This window comes from Micropterus dolomieu, linkage group LG15, assembly GCF_021292245.1.
Source record: "Micropterus dolomieu isolate WLL.071019.BEF.003 ecotype Adirondacks linkage group LG15, ASM2129224v1, whole genome shotgun sequence".
Taxonomy (NCBI): domain Eukaryota; kingdom Metazoa; phylum Chordata; class Actinopteri; order Centrarchiformes; family Centrarchidae; genus Micropterus; species Micropterus dolomieu.
The window spans coordinates 14,488,020-14,508,077 of NC_060164.1; the positions used below are offsets into that span (position 1 = coordinate 14,488,020).

The 20,058-nt window shown below is 40.1% G+C and overlaps 1 protein-coding gene across 5 annotated transcripts in view; it reads left to right on the forward strand.

Annotated features, from left to right (window-relative positions):
• march8 (membrane-associated ring finger (C3HC4) 8) overlaps positions 1–20,058 on the forward strand; it is a 79,033-nt gene that overhangs the window by 43,631 nt on the left and 15,344 nt on the right. For 3 of the 5 annotated variants that reach the window (XM_046070573.1, XM_046070572.1, XM_046070574.1), the window contains one exon: positions 12,749–12,799. In XM_046070573.1, the coding sequence (XP_045926529.1) occupies positions 12,749–12,799 (51 nt within the window). Of the gene's footprint in view, positions 1–2,913; positions 3,320–12,748; positions 12,800–20,058 lie in introns of those variants that run through there. The other 2 variants (XM_046070575.1, XM_046070576.1) reach the window with 2 other exon arrangements.

The window sequence follows — 20,058 nt, forward strand, 5'->3', positions numbered from 1 at the left end:
TATGAACTGAAAAGGCTATTACAGCTCAATTTCACGCCCAGTGTGATATCTGACATGTTTCTCTCTCAGTAGAAATTAGAGTTTCCTCTTTCTGTCTCTCTCTATCCCTTCACATTTTGCCTATGAATGGATAGAGAGGAATGTCTGTCTTTACACCAACCCTCCAATATTTCCTCTCATCTTGGGCCTCTGACTTTGTCACTTTCCTGCCTTAAACTTGATCAGGCTGTTTTACATCTTACAGTATCTGTGATTTGTTATTTTCTGACAGGGCCTATAATCAGTCCAACCAGTGTTCTCTACAACCCACCTTTTTCCTTAGCTTCACATTAGAAGCACAGAAGGGGCAGTCAAACTGTGCTGAAAGATCACCAGCTTATTATATTTTATTCATGTGACCACAAAGCTACACTTTCATTATCTGCAATTACGGCCTATTCTCACCTTGACTTAACAATCTTTTCTTCCTTGTCTGGCTTTCTTCCCAAGAGGCTTGAAGGCTGAATCATATCCGTTTGGCTTAAACAGGGAGAGTGTTGCTGAGGTGGAAGGATTGGAGACATTGTGTTGATGTGCTGTAAATTAGATGCATCATCGTCTCCGTTAGAAACCATGTCATTCTGAATGGATTCAGGAGCTAGTTATACAAACCTCCTCTCTCAGTGAAATCAGCAGCTCATTCGCTCTCTTGTTGCCTGCTGTTGCCTCATCACTTAACTGCTGCCTGGGTCCAATTTCACACTGTTCATTTACAAACGACAAACTGCTGGGGTTTGTACCTGTTCTGGTTTTGCTTATAAGGACTTTTTATTCAGTATTGAAGTTCGTGGGGGGCGGGAATTTTGATTTGTGCAAAAAGGTTTGTGTAAAGGTTAGATGCACAGATGGATTGGTGCTGGTACTGATTTTGTTAAGCAGATCTGGTATTGGCCAGACAAGGCAGATCCACATTAAATACAGGTTCATCGTCAGTTACATTAATTAAGTCACGACTGGCCACCAACTCAGTTGTCTCATTTTACTCGACATCAAATGTATCTAATAAGTTCTATGTAATGTGGTATATTGTACGGTATTTTAGATCTTGCAAAAAGAGAGCTTTGGTATCGGATTGGGAATTTGAATCTGCAGATATCTTGAGTTAACATATGGGGAGAGAATAAGTCAGCAGTTATGGAAGAAATATTCAGATCCTTTAAAAGTAGCTATTCTGCAATATATTCCATTAAGTAAAAGTTCTGTATTCAAAATTGAATACTGATTACTGAACAGCATTTCAGTAGTGTAGCTTATTAAGGGAAGGTCCCGTTGAACAATTTTATATACTGTTGGGATGTTTAGAATGACATATAAGAATCTATCATATCTTCTAATCATATTCTACATTGTATTTTATATACTGATCATACAGTGAGATTGTAACATGTTAAAGCTTAATCTAAAAAGTAGCTGGTAAGTTGTTATATAAATAAATAGTGGAGTAGAAGTGTAAAGTAGCATAAAATAGTGTAAGTACAAGTACCTCCTTTCCACCACTGGAAGTTGTATCAGTGCATCTGTCATGTAAAGCCTGTGATATGTCTGTTGTTGTTGTTGTTGTGTTTAAAATATAAAATCTTTCTTGTGTCAGCTGGCCAGAGTCCACAAGCCAGGCCAGTGAACATGCCATATTTAGAGGATAAAGCCGTTTAAGCAGTGTTACTCAATGAAAATAAAGAGCTGCTCAGCTCATTATCCAATGGAAAGGACCTCATCTGTCCTCAGAGTGAAGATAGAAAACAGTATATCTCACTGCTTCATCTATGTCTTTGGCTGTCAAACTCTTTCCCTGTCACTGTAACGTTTAGTAAAACTTTCCCAAAACTACCATAAATGCAAAAGGGAGCTGGATGCAAGGAAACGGCAAAGATCAAAGTCAGAGGATATAGTCCAACAAGGATGAAGGGTCATCAATTAAAATCAACACACCAGAGGAAATCGGAAATATTTTAGATTACAAAACAGAGAGCATTATAAGAAAACATGCTTACAATCATCCAATGTAGGAATCCTTTGAGGGAGGTCAATACTGTAACATTCGGACAAGAAATTATACACAGTATGATTAAACTCCTTATTAACCCAGAGTTGATTCATCAAATGCCCATGCATGCTGCATGTGACATGCTGGTGACAGACCAGGGGATGTTTTACATGTTTCAGTGCATTTAGTCTCTTTGGATAGCTGCAATTAACACACCATGGTTGTTTGTTCGTCTCTGTTCTCCATAGCCAGCATTCCAATCCATCAAAATTGGTGGCTTATTTTTTTAAAAATACAAGCATGGTGTGTTTATTAGTGGACCTCAGCCTTTAGTAGTCTGAAATATAGCTCAGTACTTGAGTGATTGCTCTGCTGTAGCCTTGTCCTTGAATACAGCTATGAGGATGTGTGTAATAAATGACCCACTGTCATCTCTGCTCCACCTCGCATCTTTTGTTGACTGCTGGGCATTGGCAGAGCCGGCAGTAAGCCCCTCTCTGATTGGTGCACAGTGATTGTGGTTATAAGTGGTTTGGTCTTTGTCTTTAAACAGTGAAGAGATTCAGAGGGGGAGGGTGTGTGTGTGTGTGTGTGTGTGTGTGTGTGTGTGTGTGTGTGTGTGTATTTGTTGCAGGATGGGCTTAAGCAGAGTTGGGGGGAGGTACTTTAAGGTTAAGCTCAGTGTGCAGAGCAGAGAGAGTCTATTTAAAGGACACCGACCTCCCTCTCATGAATGATTCAACAACAGTTTGCCCCTCCCCCACCTCTCATCAAGATCAGCTGGAGGAAGTGGTTTCTCGGCCAATGGGATTACAGTTGTGTGTGTGTGTGTGTGTGTGTGTGTGTGTGTGTGCGCGCAGCTGAGTGGGAGAGCAAGCCTTGACAAGAAGCAACAGCAGCAGTAGCAGCTCTGCCTTTGTGTTTGTCTGTGTGTGAAGAAAATGTAGGGCAGCCGCTTGTTCTCCCTCCCTCTACCATCTCTCTCCCTATCTTTTCCTCCGTCTGTCTTTGTTTCCGCGTTGTGCTGGCGTAGCTGCAGTCGCCAAGGCGACGGCTGACATTGTTGCCTCGGCTCCACTTCCGTATTTGCAGAGGCTTTCTGTCCCTGTCTTTCTCTCCCTCTCTGTCTCGGTTTACCTCAAGGATTTACAGAGGGAGCATGTAACCTCCCTAAGGAACCATTATCTGCGTAAGGGTGTGTGTGTGTGTGTGTGTGTGTGTGTGTGTGTGTGTGACGGAGAGGTGAGGTGTCTTCAGGATCCAGACATGAATTCCTGTTGGAAAATGAAGATTCAGGTACACATTCTTGTTCTTGATAGGTGTTGCTGTCGTGGACGTTTGTCTCTGTGTTATTTTTGTTGATGATGCTGGGGTCGATGTTGTCACCGTTGTGATTTATTTTTTAGGGTTGTATGCTGTATGTCCTGTTTAAAAAACAAACAAACATGTCTTTACATTCTATATACATGCACAGTTGTTCATATATAATCCTTGCTGGTTTCCATTCAGTGGTTGTTATGGTGAGGCCTTTTGCTGCAGTAGCTGAGAGATGAAAGAGTTGCCAGGAATTTGTGGTTTTGTCTGGTTTGTTTCTGAGAGTGAGTCTCAAATGGAAATTAACAGACAGTCAAAAATGGTCTGTTTGATACCAACGTTTCTGCCTGACTGGATGTTCAGTCATGTCTGAGGCTATGAATAGGTTTATGTATGTTTGTTTTTTGTTTGTCTGTTGTATCTGCGTGTGTTTTTGTGTATTCAGCGCTATCTCTCGTGGACTCTGAACCTGTAACCTTTTATGTAGTTTTATATTCAGTGCATGTGCCTGGCAGTGCATGCATGACAGTACAGTATGTGTTCAGAGGAGCATCTGCCGCCTCTTCAGTGTGAAAGGTTGACCCACTTTCTCTTGTGCCTCTGCCCTTTGTTCAAGATGAGTGGGGGTGCACTGTATATGACTTGTGAACATCCCATATTGACTTTACTGCTGTTTACATAGTTGCGTGGTTCCGTTTTGAAAATAATCATTGTTTTGTGCAAGGCTATTTGCGTGCTGCAAGAGTGTTTGGTGATAGTTTGCTAAAGTACAGGATGTTATAAATTTCTGTATCTGGTCAGGTTCAGCACACATGAACTCACTAACCCCTCTTCTCTGTCATCTAGAGTCTTTTCCTATTTTCTCTCAGGCACCCAACTCTGCTTATGGTGCGACAGTGCAAAGAGAGGAAGCAGCTCCTGCAATGTCCTGCTGTCTTCTCTAGGGAGTGTGATTGTTTGCTAATAGCTGCACACAGAAACTCCAGACAAACACACAAGGCCTCAGTGGCAGAGTGATCTGATATAAATATGTTTTCCCCTCTCTGTCTACAGCTTAGCATATCACATCATCGACTGATGCACCAAATCACAGAGCTTTGTGTCAAATCTGCAGCTGGGGTGGGGTGGGGATTAATGCTGTCACATGTCAGGGCAGAGCTTAAAACCTGTTGGAGAGGGGAGGAGGAAAGTGTAGAGGGAGAAATGAGGGAGGGCCGGACAGGAGAGGATAGCAAAGCAGTGGGTATCATGCACACCTCCAGTGCTGGTTTTCCTGCAGATATGTGATGGCTGTGGGTGTGTTGCAAAATGGACAACTCATGCAGAGCACCTCCGTTTACAACGTCCTGTTCATTTTGTTTTCCTCTGAAAGGCATTTAAAACCCCGGAGCATGGTTTTAATATTTGACAGTGCAAAGAACTGAGGACTCATGCAGTTAGTATTCAGCGTGCTGGATGCTGAATGTTCTTTTTTTTGTTTCAAAGGTTCCTACACTTCAGATAGGCTGTTCCTATTCCCAGTGGGTGCCAGAGCTCATGCTTCTCTAAGCAGCTGCTAGCTATAAAGAAGTCATTTGGTGGGCTAAGGCCTTGAGTTGGACTTTTGTTTTTAGAGTCTGCGATAGTCTTCAAGTCCCTTCGTAACTGAAATTTCACTGAATTTGTATTTTATACCAGTCCTATAATATGAGTCTTGGTCAATAATTTCACTCCTCTCTTTTCTTTGTTAAGGTGACCTCTTACTTTCTGTATGTATTTCTTTGTTTCTGCAAGCCTTTTATTGAAGGAGTATGTCACAAGGGGACTCGCACACTAATAACGCAGCTGATTAGGAGGCGCTCCACTGAATTATGTGTAGCTTGACTTTTTTAAACAAGTCATAAATAATGACTTATGTCATGAGGAAGAGTATGACCCGAAGTGCAGCTAATGAGGAAATGGGCTTCACTGCATTGCCATAAAAATATTTCAACATATCTTTGGATCTCTTGCTCTCTTTCGAAAGCTGTTACTGTCTGTCATATATCCTTCATCGATACTTTCTTTGTATTTTACTCTGGTATTGCATCTATTATGTTGCTAAATAGCTTTATTAGACGCACAGCCAGAACAGGTCATCATTCACATGGTACTGCACTGAATATGATGGTTACTTTATCTCCTCTACCATATCCTGTTTGGATATCCTGATGTAATTATGCCCAAGATGAAGAAAGATGAGGGACAGATAGAGCAGGAGGAAGAGGAGGAGGGGAAACCACAAGCATATGTTTACATGCTGCCTATGAGAGTACAGACAGTGTGCATTTACACACTAACACACACACAAGCTGTAGATTTGTCCACAAACATAGAGGCTGAAGGGGTTTTCCTGCCTCTGCTGCAGTCTGACATTACAGGTTATAACAGTTTGAAATATGTACACATACTGCCACATTTGACAAATGTTCAATTGCTTTTTGGAAACTAGAATCTCAAATAGGTTGTTTGTTCTAGTTTTTTTGTTTCTAACGTACATTACCGTCTGTGGTCAGCCAAGCTCTCCACTGATTGTTGTTACTGTGCATAGTTTAGATTTCTCATCTGGTGATGCTCTCCTTCTCAGTTGCCCTCTCAGAGCCTGTCTGCATTTCCTCCCTAAGTAGTCCCTAGACTTTGATGTGTATAGGAAACCACATAAAGCCCAACTTCCTTTCCTGATGAGACTCTGTTGGGGACATTTGCTTTTGCTGCAAGCATGCGTGTCTGTGACCTCCTGAGGAGGGAGGAACTAGTCAATGCAATGTTTACTCAAATTATCTCTCTTTTCTGAGTGCATTTTGTGCATGCCAGCTGTATTTTCTCTCCTAAGATTGTGTTTTTAATGGCCTGCTTGACATTGCTGTCTTTTGATTTATGTGATTTGAGAGAGATTTCTCTGAGGAGCTGAGACTGTGCGGAGTTATCTGTGTCTGGGAAGGAAATATTTGAGTTTGCTTGTCTGCAGCATAAAACACAGACATGGTAGCCTCATTTTTAGATCTCCATTGGCAGAATGATCAGCCCTAAGAAGATCATCGTATGCTTATGCCATTTATTTCAGAGAAAACTATTCAGATGTAAACACTGCGCTGTGCAGTCCGCCACAGGCTAAATCCTCTGTTTCTGTTGTAATACCTGCAGATCCACATGCTTTACTCCTTCATCTGTCACTCTACAGTCTGTTTAGCTTTATTGTGTGTGTGTAGTAGGTATGGTTGTCTGTTTTAGTGTGCTGTTGTTTCCGTAGAATTCATTTTCATAACCATTTTTTTGGTGCTCATTCAAGAGTGACATTGACAACTATAATTAAAGATGCACAGGTTTGTGTTTAACTTGCATCAGACGACATAAAATGCTGAAAGTGAAATCTGGCGTGCAATGTAAAGCCGATTAATGGTTTCATGTTGACTGTGCTTTTCTCTACTTCACATGTTCAGAAAACAGGTCAGGTTTATTGATTTCCAACAAATGAATTCAAGAGGTTTTTGGAATACTCTTATCATTTTGGAAATGCACCACAAATATAAATATATAATGTATAAATACACATAAAATACTACACAAGCTTGGAAAAGCAAGAGCATCAACCTACTTCAAGTCACTGCAGAGATACAACTAACACAGGTGGGCTGCAACATTACATGAGATCACCAGACTCCATGCAGTAAGTCTCGTGGTTGTTTAAGCTGTCAAACACAGAGGTTAAGCTAAGCTGCTGTACACTGAACTGTGATGATTAGGAAATTATAGCACTTCTGGTGAATGAAGAGTTCAGCAGCTTGCAGAGGTCACTTAGACATGTAATGAATTTACATAAAAAGAACAAGACTGGAAAAGAGAGATGTGGAAAGTAATTTCTATAAATCCCTGCGCACACACAAACCACTGCCCATTAATTTCACTGATTTAATTCTTTGGACAGTCCCCTCATTACCATTGTCTGATAGCTATCATTCATTTGGCTTCTATGTCTCTTACTTCACGTCTCTTCCTTTGTCGCTTCTACCTAGAATCTCTTCGCCCCTCCCTCCTATTCTTGCTACAATGTCAGCCATTTGTAGTAGGAAATGATAAAATCAACTCCTGACTGCCACGTAAAACTCTGACTCACAGGAAGGAGGTGCTTAGTGTTGTCTAACCCATCTCTCTAAATATGTTTTAGAGCTCAGTAAAGACATCATTGTTGAACATAGCTTGCGTTGGATGGAAGCCATTTCCCAAGGTGTCTGGTAAAATGTCCAGAATCAGTTTTACCTTTTCATACTGTCCTTGGATTGGTTATTTTCTGCCTTCTGACATCCTGAATCAAAATGCTTTCACATACTACACCGATTCCAAAAGCACTGTTTTCACTCTGTGTGATTCCATTAACCGCTGGTAACAGGGAGTATGTTTTAACAAGGAGCTGCAGTCAGTGCTTGGCTCTGAGGCATAAGAGGCTGAAGATGTTGGTTAATTGTGTCTCTGCAGTGACTTGAAGCAGGCTGATGCTCTTTCTTTTCCAAAAAAGTAGTGTTTTTATGTTTATATTTGTGATGCATTTCCAAAATGATCAGAGCATTCTAGGCAACAGAAATGTTGGCGTCTACATATTAATGGCAATGATGAGAAGTGATTGTTGACTTTTATTTTTTTATTTTTTCCACTGATGGAAGCCTTAACTGACTACAATGTCCTACAGCTAAAAGGCTTGTTGTGACTAAGGAACACTACTGTTGCACTCTACTACTACAAAAACAAACTCTTGCGACGTCATGTTACTATTTCTGAGTGTTTCAGATGCAGCAAGTCCTCTGATACTTCTGGGAAGCAAATATAACTCAAGAGTAGATTAAATCAGTTTGGGGAAATGGATGGAACAAAATTGCCTTGAAAGTGTAAATGCAGAATATGTAGTGCATAACAGAATGATAGTAGTTCTATTTACATATATATGTAATACAAAACATATTTTTGTCCAGTTCACAAACCATGACTGCAAAATAGTTATTCTTTTATAACTGTCTCAATCTGCGGTGTCTGTGCCCCCCATCCCATGTCTGCCCCCCCTGCCCGGCCCCGTGACAAATCAATACATATTTAAATAAATAATAAAACAGACAAAGGAGTATATTAATACTCTCTTGTTAAAGTAAAATCTATCTGGCACAACATGGTATCCAGCCCTTCATACTCTATACCAGGCTGCTGGGCAGGACAGGTTTTTAAAAAAAAAACAAACAAACAAAAAAACAAACTCTCAATCTTACATGACAAGAGGAAGGGTGTCAAGCTTGCCAAGCAGCTCTCATCTGTGACCCTGAACTATCGTGTGAAATCAAGTTTCATGTCTGTGTTAGAACTGATACTCCTATAGTATAGGTGAGTGCACCCATGCTGGGAGTATGTTTGTATTCTGAGAAGCTGCTGACCTCAAACCATAAACCTCTTTATGTGCTGCCTCTTGATGGTGGTGTGAAATTGTGCAGAAACAAGAACGAAAGTTATATATTGGCATAATTCTGTTGTCTAATACAGAACAACATATTTACCTGGTTGGTTCATGGAATGACAAAATATCTAAATGTTTTAAGGGGTGCAACTAATGATTGTTTTTATTATTGATTTTATAAATAACTGAAATGATTAATAAAAGTTGTTGCCAGTTGATTTCTTGATTGATTCAGATTGACTGAATTATTTCACCTCTAGCCCTGTTTAGTTTGCAGTTCAATCTGACAGCACAGATGGTGGATTTAACTAGTTTTTAATAAAGCTCAATTGAGGATTGTAACTTCATGAAGAATAGATGCATGTCAAAGAAGCTGGGTTAAATCCACAAAGGTTTTATCTTTTGAGATTTTTGCATAAAAGTGGCTATAAAAAATAAAGGCTGAGCTCTCCTCCCTGTGGGCCAAGAACAGAGCCCTGAAAGACGCCATGATGCCTGTGAACACAACCTTTCCTCCCGCTCTGCAGTAGTCTCCTAAGCTTCGTTTTCTTACAAGCTCCAGTCTGAAAGTTGTGTTATCAAAGCCTGGAGCTGCGAACAGACCCACAGAGGAGGTGGAGAAAGACGGACACAGCGGACTGTGAAACCTGAAACCTTCTATATCAGAATTATGCATGAACCCAGAGAATACCGCCCTTTATAGTCTACAGTCATGGTGGCAGTGAAGGTGAGTCCCAGACTTTGTCCTGGAGGTAACACAGTTTGAGAGAGAGGATTTTTAGAAAAATGGGGTTAGAAAGAAAGGGAGGACGCACAGAAATGGTGTTGATTTATTTCCTTCCTCATCTTTTGTCAACCGTCTGCAGCCTCTCTGCTGTAATGACTGCTGACTATAAACGTCATTGGTCCATTTGTGGCCTTGTTATTCTCCAGAAACCCTTGGTCCGGGCATATCTGCTTGTTACTCCATTTTTGGACAAGAAGGAAGGATTAAGGGCAAGGATCATCAATTTGTTCTATTCTTTTGCTTCGCCTTTTATCCCAGGCTGTCATGTCCTGTAAAAAGTGATATTTTATTTATATATATTTTTATCCTCCATGACAATCTGACAATTGATTTTGTGCTCAAATTGCACCCATTAAGAGCTGTATTTACCATTTTGTGGCATTGTATGAAAGGAGGTAAAGAGGTAATGACATGGAGATGGATGAGAACTGTTTCATTTTAATCCACTATTACAGTAAAAGACAGAGCTCATGCCCCTCTATGCAGTTTATATCAGCAGAACCACTGGTGCAAAACATACAAACTTTAGTGGGGGGATTTGAAGGCTTTTTCTGTCCTCATTCAGATTAAAACACAAGATGCCTACAGTCTGAGATCGGAGATAATGGCCACTGCATCGCAGCTGACATTTTAGTTTGTCAAAGTGATGGGAAATTCAGAATTTAGTTTTCTTCTTAATGTCAGCTCTTTGCCTCAGCAGATAATGGAAGCTTTTGCTGTTGCTAAGTGAACAGTTGACTGTTGGAGAATTAGAGGTGAGACATAGGAGAGATGTCTGATGTGTGTTTAATTGCAGTCTCTACACTGACCACAAATCATAGCCCTTTGCTCCCAATAAGACCGGTCGAGGGTGTGACGGTAGTTTAAAGGTCAAGTATTTGAATGTTTGTGTTATCCAAACGCAGCTGATGAAAACAATTATCATTGTTACATCTCAGAAACAAGTTGACATCAGTATGGCTGGGAGGGTCTGTGTGACCACGGGGGTGTGTGTGTGTGTGTGTGTGTGTGTGTCTTGTCCTGAGGCATTTTGTGAGACAGAATGAAAATAAGGATGAGGATGAAAGGAAGCAGGGATTGATAGAAAGACTTGGCACATACAGTATACTCTATCACCATGGCAACTAGTCACGGCGAGGACACGAGAGGCGCTACAGTAATTAAGGATTGGAAGCACATCATGTTGTCTTGGGTTGTGTGTGTGTGTGTGTGTGTGTGTGTGTGTGTGTGTAGACTTATGGTTCATGAGTTTCTGTGTGCAAGGTTAATGTACTTCCTGTTTGGAGGAGGATGGCAGAGGTAACACTTAAGCTGCTGCTGCTTCTGAACAACATGAGGGAAGTTCTCAGGGTCGAGATTTCCACACAAACATATGCTGCCTGTCAGTGTGTGTCCCAATGAGTCCCAAAATCTTTAAATTCTTAAAACAAGTGAAAAAATGTAGAATAATCTAGAAAATGACTTGTTTTAAGCAGCTAGTGGTGTGTCCTAGGAATGGCAATGTCTGTCAGTTGGTCTGAAATATCTCAAGGACAATTCAATGGATTGCCACGTAATTTGGTCAAGACGTCTATGCTCTCTTGGGACGAATTGTAATCACTCTGAAGGTCTGACCTGTCATCTAGCACCATCATCAAGTCAAATTTTAGAAAATATACGTTTTTTTTTTGTTTTTTTTTTAAATGGCTTAAAATAATATATAATATTGGTTGATTTCTAGGGTTATATAATAAGCATCCATGTGTAGTCTACTGTGTGCACTGTACTTGATGAGAGCTTGGAGGAAATCTTTACCCACTTTTAATGTGGCTATGCTTCCATGTGTACATTATATAGACAGTTAAAAAAAACTCTCCCCAGATAGCTGATTTACAAAGATTTGTTAGTGTCCAAAGCACCACAGCCCTGTCAGACCCGGTGTGAACTCGGCATTTTGTATCTATGATTGATTACTCATTAAGGAACCACACAAGGCTTTAATACCAACACTGAATGCAGCACAACACCCTAGTGGCTGTTTATCTGCGTTTCTGATGCAAGCTGAGAGCACTGAGTGGGAATCGTCGATCATTTGTGCTCAAAACAAAACTTTACTGTGCTGACAGTATTGGCCCATGTCGCTCCCTGGGTAATGTTACAAATATTGTGACACCATTTGATTTGGAGTTTGGATAGTTGCCTTATGTGACATCTTGTCTTCCTTTTTGTGTTGTGCCAGAAGAACTTAATTTCCAACATAAGATGGCAAACTGCAGCTGAGGAATTAAATTTTGTTGTGCTCCTTAGGAGACTATGAATCTATTCCTGCTAAAGACTATAGTATTTCTACATTCATATTACCATATCTACACTATAAAAACTTAGGCTTATCTGCGTATATTGTCATTTAGCTACACTAACAGCATGGCTCAGTGGGTGGCTATATTAGTCAATTCACCTCTTTGGTCCTGACTGAAATATCTCACAAACAATGTTAATTGGATTGCCATTAAATTTGGAACAGAGACTCATGGTACCCAGACATCCTACCCTATCCAATCCTACTGACTTGGCAATCTGACTTTACCTCAAGCGCCACCATGAGGTTGAGATTTTTTGGATTTTAGTGAAATTAATAAACTACTAAATAGATAGTCATGATGTCCGCCTCAGGATGATTTGTACCATAGCACCATTATCAGATCAAAATGTCCTTTTGTCCAGTACTTTTGTCTCTGAACAAATATCTGCTAAACAAATGACATTCCAGCCTCAACTGTTGCTTGTGTTTATTGCTAATTAGCATTCTGACACGATGATCTAAGCTTGTGAACATGGTAAACATTGTTACTGCTAACCATTAGCATGTTAGCATTGTCATTGTGAGCATATTAGCATGCTAATGTTAGCATTTAGCTCACAGCACCCCTGCACCTACTTGAAGTTCTCCACAGACTCATACATAGTCTCATAGTAACAGTTTATGTCTGTTCTGAAATGGTCATGTGAATTATGTGTTTATGTCAAACAGCTGTCATTGCACAGCACTATCTATTACAAATAAAGTGTGATGCCAATGGTAATTATGGGGCATATGCCAATTCTCACTTTGCAGAATTCATATGTAAATTGGACAGGTTTCTGAATGTGTTTTTTCACTCACTGGAGCTGTCTTTCTTTTCTTCTTTTACAGAATGAAAAGCCTCTGGGTCATTCTGCAAGCAGGTCCAGCAATATATCAAAGGTGAGCAAAGCACACACAAATAGAAAAGTTTGAATCAATGATGTATGGCCTTCCTCTGCCACAGGGAGTGAAAAGGGAAAGAACGTATAGACAGGAGGGCAGCGGTGAGGTGAGTTGTGGAGGAAAGAGATTGACAGGACAGATAGACATGCAATGGAGTGAGAACAGCTGATAGATAACCTAGCCCACTCGCATCACTTCGTCCCAATCAGAGCTGCCTCCAAAATCAACCTCCCGAGAGCAGACGTGTCTGTCTTTACACCTCAGCTCAGTGTGTCTGTCAGACAAGCCTCTTCTCTCTGTGACTCTTGTCTTTCTCTATTTTTTCCCCGTCTTTCCTCCCTGTCCTCTCCATCACTCCCCCGGGCAGTGCTACGGCCTGAATTGAATCTGACTCGAGGGTTTCAATCCTTGTTCTCCTGAGCCTCTTACAGGATAAACCTTTTACTTGTACTAATAGATGTCAGGGTCACCTCATCAACAGGGGACCGCTCTGGCAATAATGGCTGATCCACGAGCCATTCGCTCTTTTAACTTAAGGACTCTGGGGGAGGGGACAAGAGAGGTGTATAGTGCAGGGGTCAGTAAAAAAAACACTGACCACTTTACGTAAACTCTTAACTCACTGATTGTTTATGGTATTGATTTGAATTCACAATTTAAGATATTCTTAAATCTATATCAGTTTGATAGCTGATAACAGATGTACAGTGAAAGTAAAATCAACCGTGGCACTGTGCTACAGAGAGAAAATTCTGTTCTTGTACACCTGGAGTCTTGTTTTTGTAGCTGTCATTCTTGGATATGATACAGTTTTGCTCACCAATTAAATTTGAGAGATCCAAACACCACAGCTTTATAACAGAGTACATTTAGGCAAGCAGCATGAGTGGCCCAACCAAACAAATCCCCGCTTTAACCCACTTCTCTACACCACTCATAGTGAAACCAAAAGTACACAAACCTAAAATGTCATTCATTACATTGTAAAATTGTGTTGCGTGCAAAACTGCAGTCAGTAGAAAGTCTGTCAAAGTTGAACCAGGAAGTGCACTTTCAAATGTTTACAAGGGATCACTTTGGTTAATAATTTTAAAGTAAGATAACCATGTGTTGTCTTGTGTCTGTAATCACCTTTGGTCTCTGATAAAAATGATATCTGAAATTATGAAACTAAGGCTCATATAAGTAAGATATGCTTGACAAATGCCTGAACAAAAATAGCATTCCCCTTAGCTTAGCATAAAGGCTGGAAACGGGGAAAGCTTGCCTTGCTCTGACTGAAGGTAACACAACCTACCAGCACATTTGAAGCTCACAAATTAACACACTGAATCTTGTTTGTTTCATTCCTGTAAAAAAACTGTAAAAGATATGAGAGTTGGATCAAATTTCTCCTCAAACTCTCAGCAAGACAGCGAATAAGCGAATTTCCCAAAATGAACTATTCCTTTAAAGGTTTCCAACAGGGTTTTGTTTAGCCTGTGGAGAGAGCAGTGTCGGTCTGGAGCTGCTGTGGCAGGATAGTTTGGTTGATAGTTTAAGGAGGCTTAAAAAAGCTGAAACCAATAAAACACTCCTTGTTTTTTTTTACAGATCAGCATGGGGCATCTCGGTAATTCCAAATATTATCTAGTTTGAACAAGGCTGAATATGATATAGTATCATGTATCAGTATGTGATGGTGATGAATTCATTTAGTCAAGTGTGAAACACACACAAGATGGCCAAGAAATCTGAGCGCCAGGTATTTCATCTGTGAACGGAGGGCTGGGCTTGTTTAGCAGTTTCTGAACAACGTGCAATATCATTGAATTTCCTACCTAGTCCGCCATTCTTCTGATAAATGTGTGTGTAATGAAGTGATAGATATAAAGTTTGAACAACTAAGTTTTACAGCTTTAATTAATAATCAGCAGTCTGCCTGCCAGCTGGTGTTCCCTGTTCCTTTCTAAAGGAACTGGCAGGTTTTAAATCTGTATTAAATGTCCTCTGGGCTCTCAAGTCTGCCATGAGTCTCACCCGTGCGAGTAACTTGTGACTGGAAAGGTTGCTGGTTTGAATTTTTAGACCAGTTGGAAATACCTGAAAGAAGTCCTTTCCAAATTCCTGACAGATATTGTCAAAGACTTAAACTAAAATCACAATATTTAAAAGCAGATTGATATAGAGGTGTAATATATTTTCGGTAACACAGTCTCCCTGAAACCACTTTCCCTGGAAGCTACTTGAATCAGAATATGATCTGTGAAACGACACAAGATTATTTCATGCATATATGCAGTTTCCCCCTCTCTGCAGTATTGGCAGAATGAGATGGAGGATTTCATATTTCCAGCAGTGACTCAAATGTTCCTTTCTTGCTGAAAGAATATAAAATGTAGGGCAAGTTTATTTATGACGCATAGCTCCAGAAAATGAAAGATAAAGGCACTTTATGGATCAAGGTAAAATGTACAGCTGGTAAGAACCCCTGTTAATTTACAAGTGTCTTGTCTATATGAGCTGCTGAAGACAGTTTAATGGGAGAGCTTCGCTGATAACACGATTTATTTAATTTATTTCCACATGAGCTCCAGCCAGACTCAAAATAAGGACACCAAAACAAACCCTGCGCTGCTTCACATGGCACAAATTCAAGCTGATTCACATCGGCTCGTGTCAGATCAAATCAAAAATGAATGTACTCGTATCCAATTGTTGACCTACTTAAATGATATCTCTCTGCATAAATAACCACAGCATAGGCCTGAGAGGAATATTTTATAACATCTCCAGCTTGGCATGACAATACGGTCAGGATAATTCGTATGTGAACGCTCAAATACCAAAGAATTTGTTCATTCTGTCAAAGCACTGGCTGTAGTTTTATACTGATAACCAGGCAGGGGACTTTATAGCTTCTAGCTTCTGGCTTTTTTCATGCTGACAGTCTCTGAACTGTTGGTGTTTTCTTTAATCGAGCAGCATTCTCCTCTTAGCGGAAGACTCGGACAAATCTGCTCTCTAGATATCCAGTTACTTGTAAGACACCCCCTGTAACACCTGTCATGAGAGAGAGACACACACACACACACACACACACACACACACACACACACACACACACACACACACACACACACACACACACACACACACACACACACACACACAAACAAACCAGGAGAGAAAGATTTATATAATAATAGGAAAACAAGATGCAGCATTTAGCCAGGGGGTGAGTTGTTTCATAAAGATGATATTGCTTCCATCAGTGAGCTTGTCAATGTGATGATGGTGGTGGGGGGTAAGGATTTAGATATAAATATATACGTATATCCAAAGCCCAAAATTCATTATCTGTTGTCTGGATTGTATTTGTTTGTTCATGGATTCATTCATTCAGAAGGTGTCTTTTATCGAGCTGTTTAGAAAGAGAGTTGTGAAAGAAAGGTGGAGTTTTTGTTAACCAAAAAAATGGAGTTTCCTCCTTGTGCAGATGCTCAGCAATGTTTCTGTCTTTTTTCCATCTGTGAAACACCATAAACATATATATGTTGAAGATAGATGTGTAAAGATCTACTGCTTGCAGTACAATTAACTCCTCCCTCTGAGTTTGAACTGAGGCCAGTGTGAAATGTGTGAAAGTGGATGGACATGCATGACCTTGACCTCTTGTGCACTACTCTCTGTTGTATGCTTCCCCTGGACATCTGTGTGGACTGACCCTTACTTCCTTTACCTATTTAATTTAATGTTTTATTTTTTATTTTTTGGATCATCACTATTGACACACAGATGTGTACTCAAACAGGAAGATGTGTCTTGAGAAGATATAATTTGATGTTTACTGGCTCTGTGTGCTGGTTTTCCCCGAAAATAGTAGATCAACTCTTAATGCTTTGCAGTCCTATTATCAATGTATATGTGATGTTGAACTGCATCCCTTATACCCATTTTGTTTAATGACCTTGTACGTTGTTGTTCATCCTAAAATGTTTAATAATAAATAAATGGTCAGTGTAGAATTTATAAAAGCAGCTCTGAAAGCTTTAGTGGGCTCAGGATAGCCCGGTGATTTGGCAGGAGGTGAGTTTCCGTTCGGCGAGGTCAGGAGGCTTAGCTGTCTCTCTAGCACCGTGCCAGGGAGCTGTGCTATGCCTCCTACGCTGTTTGGGAAGGTAATTAAACTATTACAGTCCTCTATAAAGACACAAAGCGGCCACCCAGTGCTCAGTGGGCTGCCTTTTATACTCAGCCAAACATCTGGTGGTGCTCTAAAATTCAAGTTGCTGCAGTTTTGCTGCGTTTCGGGCTCCATTGCTGTGGTGCGCATCCCGAGTCTGTCCTCCAGAGCTGTACAGCACCAGATTGGCAGACCACTGGTGTTGAAAAAAGGCACAGAGGCACACCACTATTTTTAAGAAAATAATTGTTAATTTCTTGGAACATATCATAGTTTGTTTTCTTTGTTGAATTGCAGGCAGCATAGCTCATTTTTACAGGTACTGCTGCTGAAGCTGGCTCCAGTCCTTGGAGAAACCAGGCTTGAATGGTTTTATAACAAAATGCTATGGGTGAAAAATGCCATTATTGCTTCTTTGTCTGCAAATACAATGAAACCTATGGAGGAAAGTCAAAAAAATAATATAACCACTAATGGAAAGCACCCTGATCACACAATCACTGCTACAAAGGTGGCTCATAGTAGGTTGTCAGCTATGTAGGGCTTCACCTACAGTGATCAACTGTATGATAGATTAATCTGATTATACTTCAATGAATCTTGAGTGGTATTGATCTTCTCATTGAACCCGCAGCTAGAAAGTCAATAAACATTTCCTAAAATATTAAACTAGTCCTTTTAAAGTTTGTTTTTGACCTTGGAAAGAGTACAGTCTTAAAGTCCTCTTGCTAGCTTTTGCCAGAACTGTCAACCCTATAACATGGTCTACCTCCATTATTGTCCCATCACAACTGAGCAAACTCTAGTATCTAGTATCTATTCATATCTAGTAAGTGGACCTTGAATTTGGATTGTTTTTTCAAACATAAAAATGTAAAGTATGTATTTTTTGAACTATAAAATAAGTAAAAAAGAAAACAGATTACAGTTTGATGTGAAAGTGATGTTGATGAGGCTAAATGGATTTTGACACCTTGGGATTGTTTTGTATTGTTTTCAAGAATGAATTATGATTCCTATCTTCTATGTTGCTTTTCTATTGGCATCTTGTCAAAATCTGGTCCATACACACAGCCTGTTCAGAGATGTGTCCGGCTTGTTAGAAGCTCCTCACTGGGAGGCAGTGATTTATTGTTCCTGTTAGATTTTAAAGGTTATTCCTTAAAAGGCCCCGGTGGCTAGAAAATGAGAGCAGTTACTCTCTCCAGGTACAGATGGAGACGGTAAAAGAAGAATGGAGGCCGAGGTAATGGCTGTGAGGTGTTTGAGAACTTCAAAGAAGGAAGAAATGTACAAAATAGAATTATTTATGCTTGGATGAAGTCTGTGTGTGGAGGGTGGGAGTGCTCATGGAGAGAGGTTAAATAAGTACTTTTGATAATAAACTGGGACTCTGTTTCAAGCAAAATGAACAGGTATTCATACAGTGAATATCATTTAAGGCTGGATCGTATGTAATTGGCACATCAGAACCAAAGAACCGAGTGAATCAAGAACTGAATGGATTCATTAAAATTAATTTAATTATTTTCACACTTTCATTTCAAGAGTAAAAAGTGACTTTAGACAAGGCCACCTGACACAGTTTTGAAATATCATTGTCTGCACTGTTTTGTTTATTGATTGAAACAAAAGCTTTTGTTTAATCATCAAAGGTCCTCATCACAAGAGAGAGCAGTTATGAGAGATTCTTAGTAGAAGTCTGAAGAGTCATACAGGCTGTTAGGAAGTTAATCATTGCTATCTATATAACTAACTATATAATCATCACTCTGGTGTTTGACCCTGCTCAGAGACAGAGTTGGTTATCTATTGGCCAACTCACACGAGATGAAAACATGAGTTATTAACCGAGGCAAAACGGTACTGGAACCTTATGTTTACACAGGTAGAATAAAATAAGGAATAAAGATGCCATCAATTGTCATCGATATAATCTTGATCTACCTCTTTTTTATCTGTTTATATTCAGATTTCCGTCACACGATGCTTTAGCTTAAGAGTCTGTCTTCACTTTCTTGTTTTTAGTCACTGCTGAAGTGGAGATACAGTGCTAGTTGCAAAATAATGTTTTATTGCTTTAATCTGATCTTTCTGTTTCTTACCAACTTCTGTTTATTTTACATTTATAGTCCAGACTCCTGCAGGAACTTCAAACAGCAGACTTGAATATGAACTATTAAAATAACATAAGATTAGATATTAAAGAGAAATTAAACTACGTGGTGAACCTGCAACCTTGAAAGAACTATTAAAGAATGACAATAGAAATAAGAAGGACGGCATGTTTGTGCAAGTGAAAAAAGGTAGTTAAAAAGAAGCTGTGCTGCTCATGTACAGACAGAAAAACAGACCGAAGGGCATAGCTGGACATTGAATTTTCTATTGATTTGTGCCAAGGCCTGAGCTATAAATTTCCCCCTAGTTAGAAATGAAATCAATAGGTAATTAGTTTCGTATTGAAATTACCAGGCCCCCTGTTTCTTTACGTTTGCAATCCAAACATCATTTGATCCCGTTCTTTATCGTCACTCCTGCCCAGTCTGTAAACTATCACTGGGCAGCACTGGGACTGCCAAGAAATAGTCTGGATTAACCTTTTAATGCGTTCCTCGGTTCTTAAACTACCCAGGACTACATTAAACCCTTTTTCACTTGTTAATGAAGTGCTTCAAAAATGTAACACTGCAAAAGTAACATCCATCCATCGTCAACTGCTTATCCTGCGTACAGGGTCGTGGGGGGCTGGAGCCAATCCCATTGGGCGAAAGGCGGGGTATACCCTGGACAGGTCGCCAGTCCATCGCAGGGCCACACATAGACAAACAACCACTCACACTAACATTCACACCTAAGGACAATTTTGGAGACACCAATTCACCTAGCCTGCATGTCTTTGGACGGTGAGAGGAAGCCGGAGCATCCGGAGAGAACCCACGCAGACACGGGGAGAACATGCATGAACATACGTGATCGCAGCCTTTACCGACATTTACGACTTTCAGTGAATTCTTATAAAGTAGTTTATAAATCTGGCTACACTGTTGTCTTGTATGATCATCTGACTGCTCGTGTTTCTTGCCCTATCAGA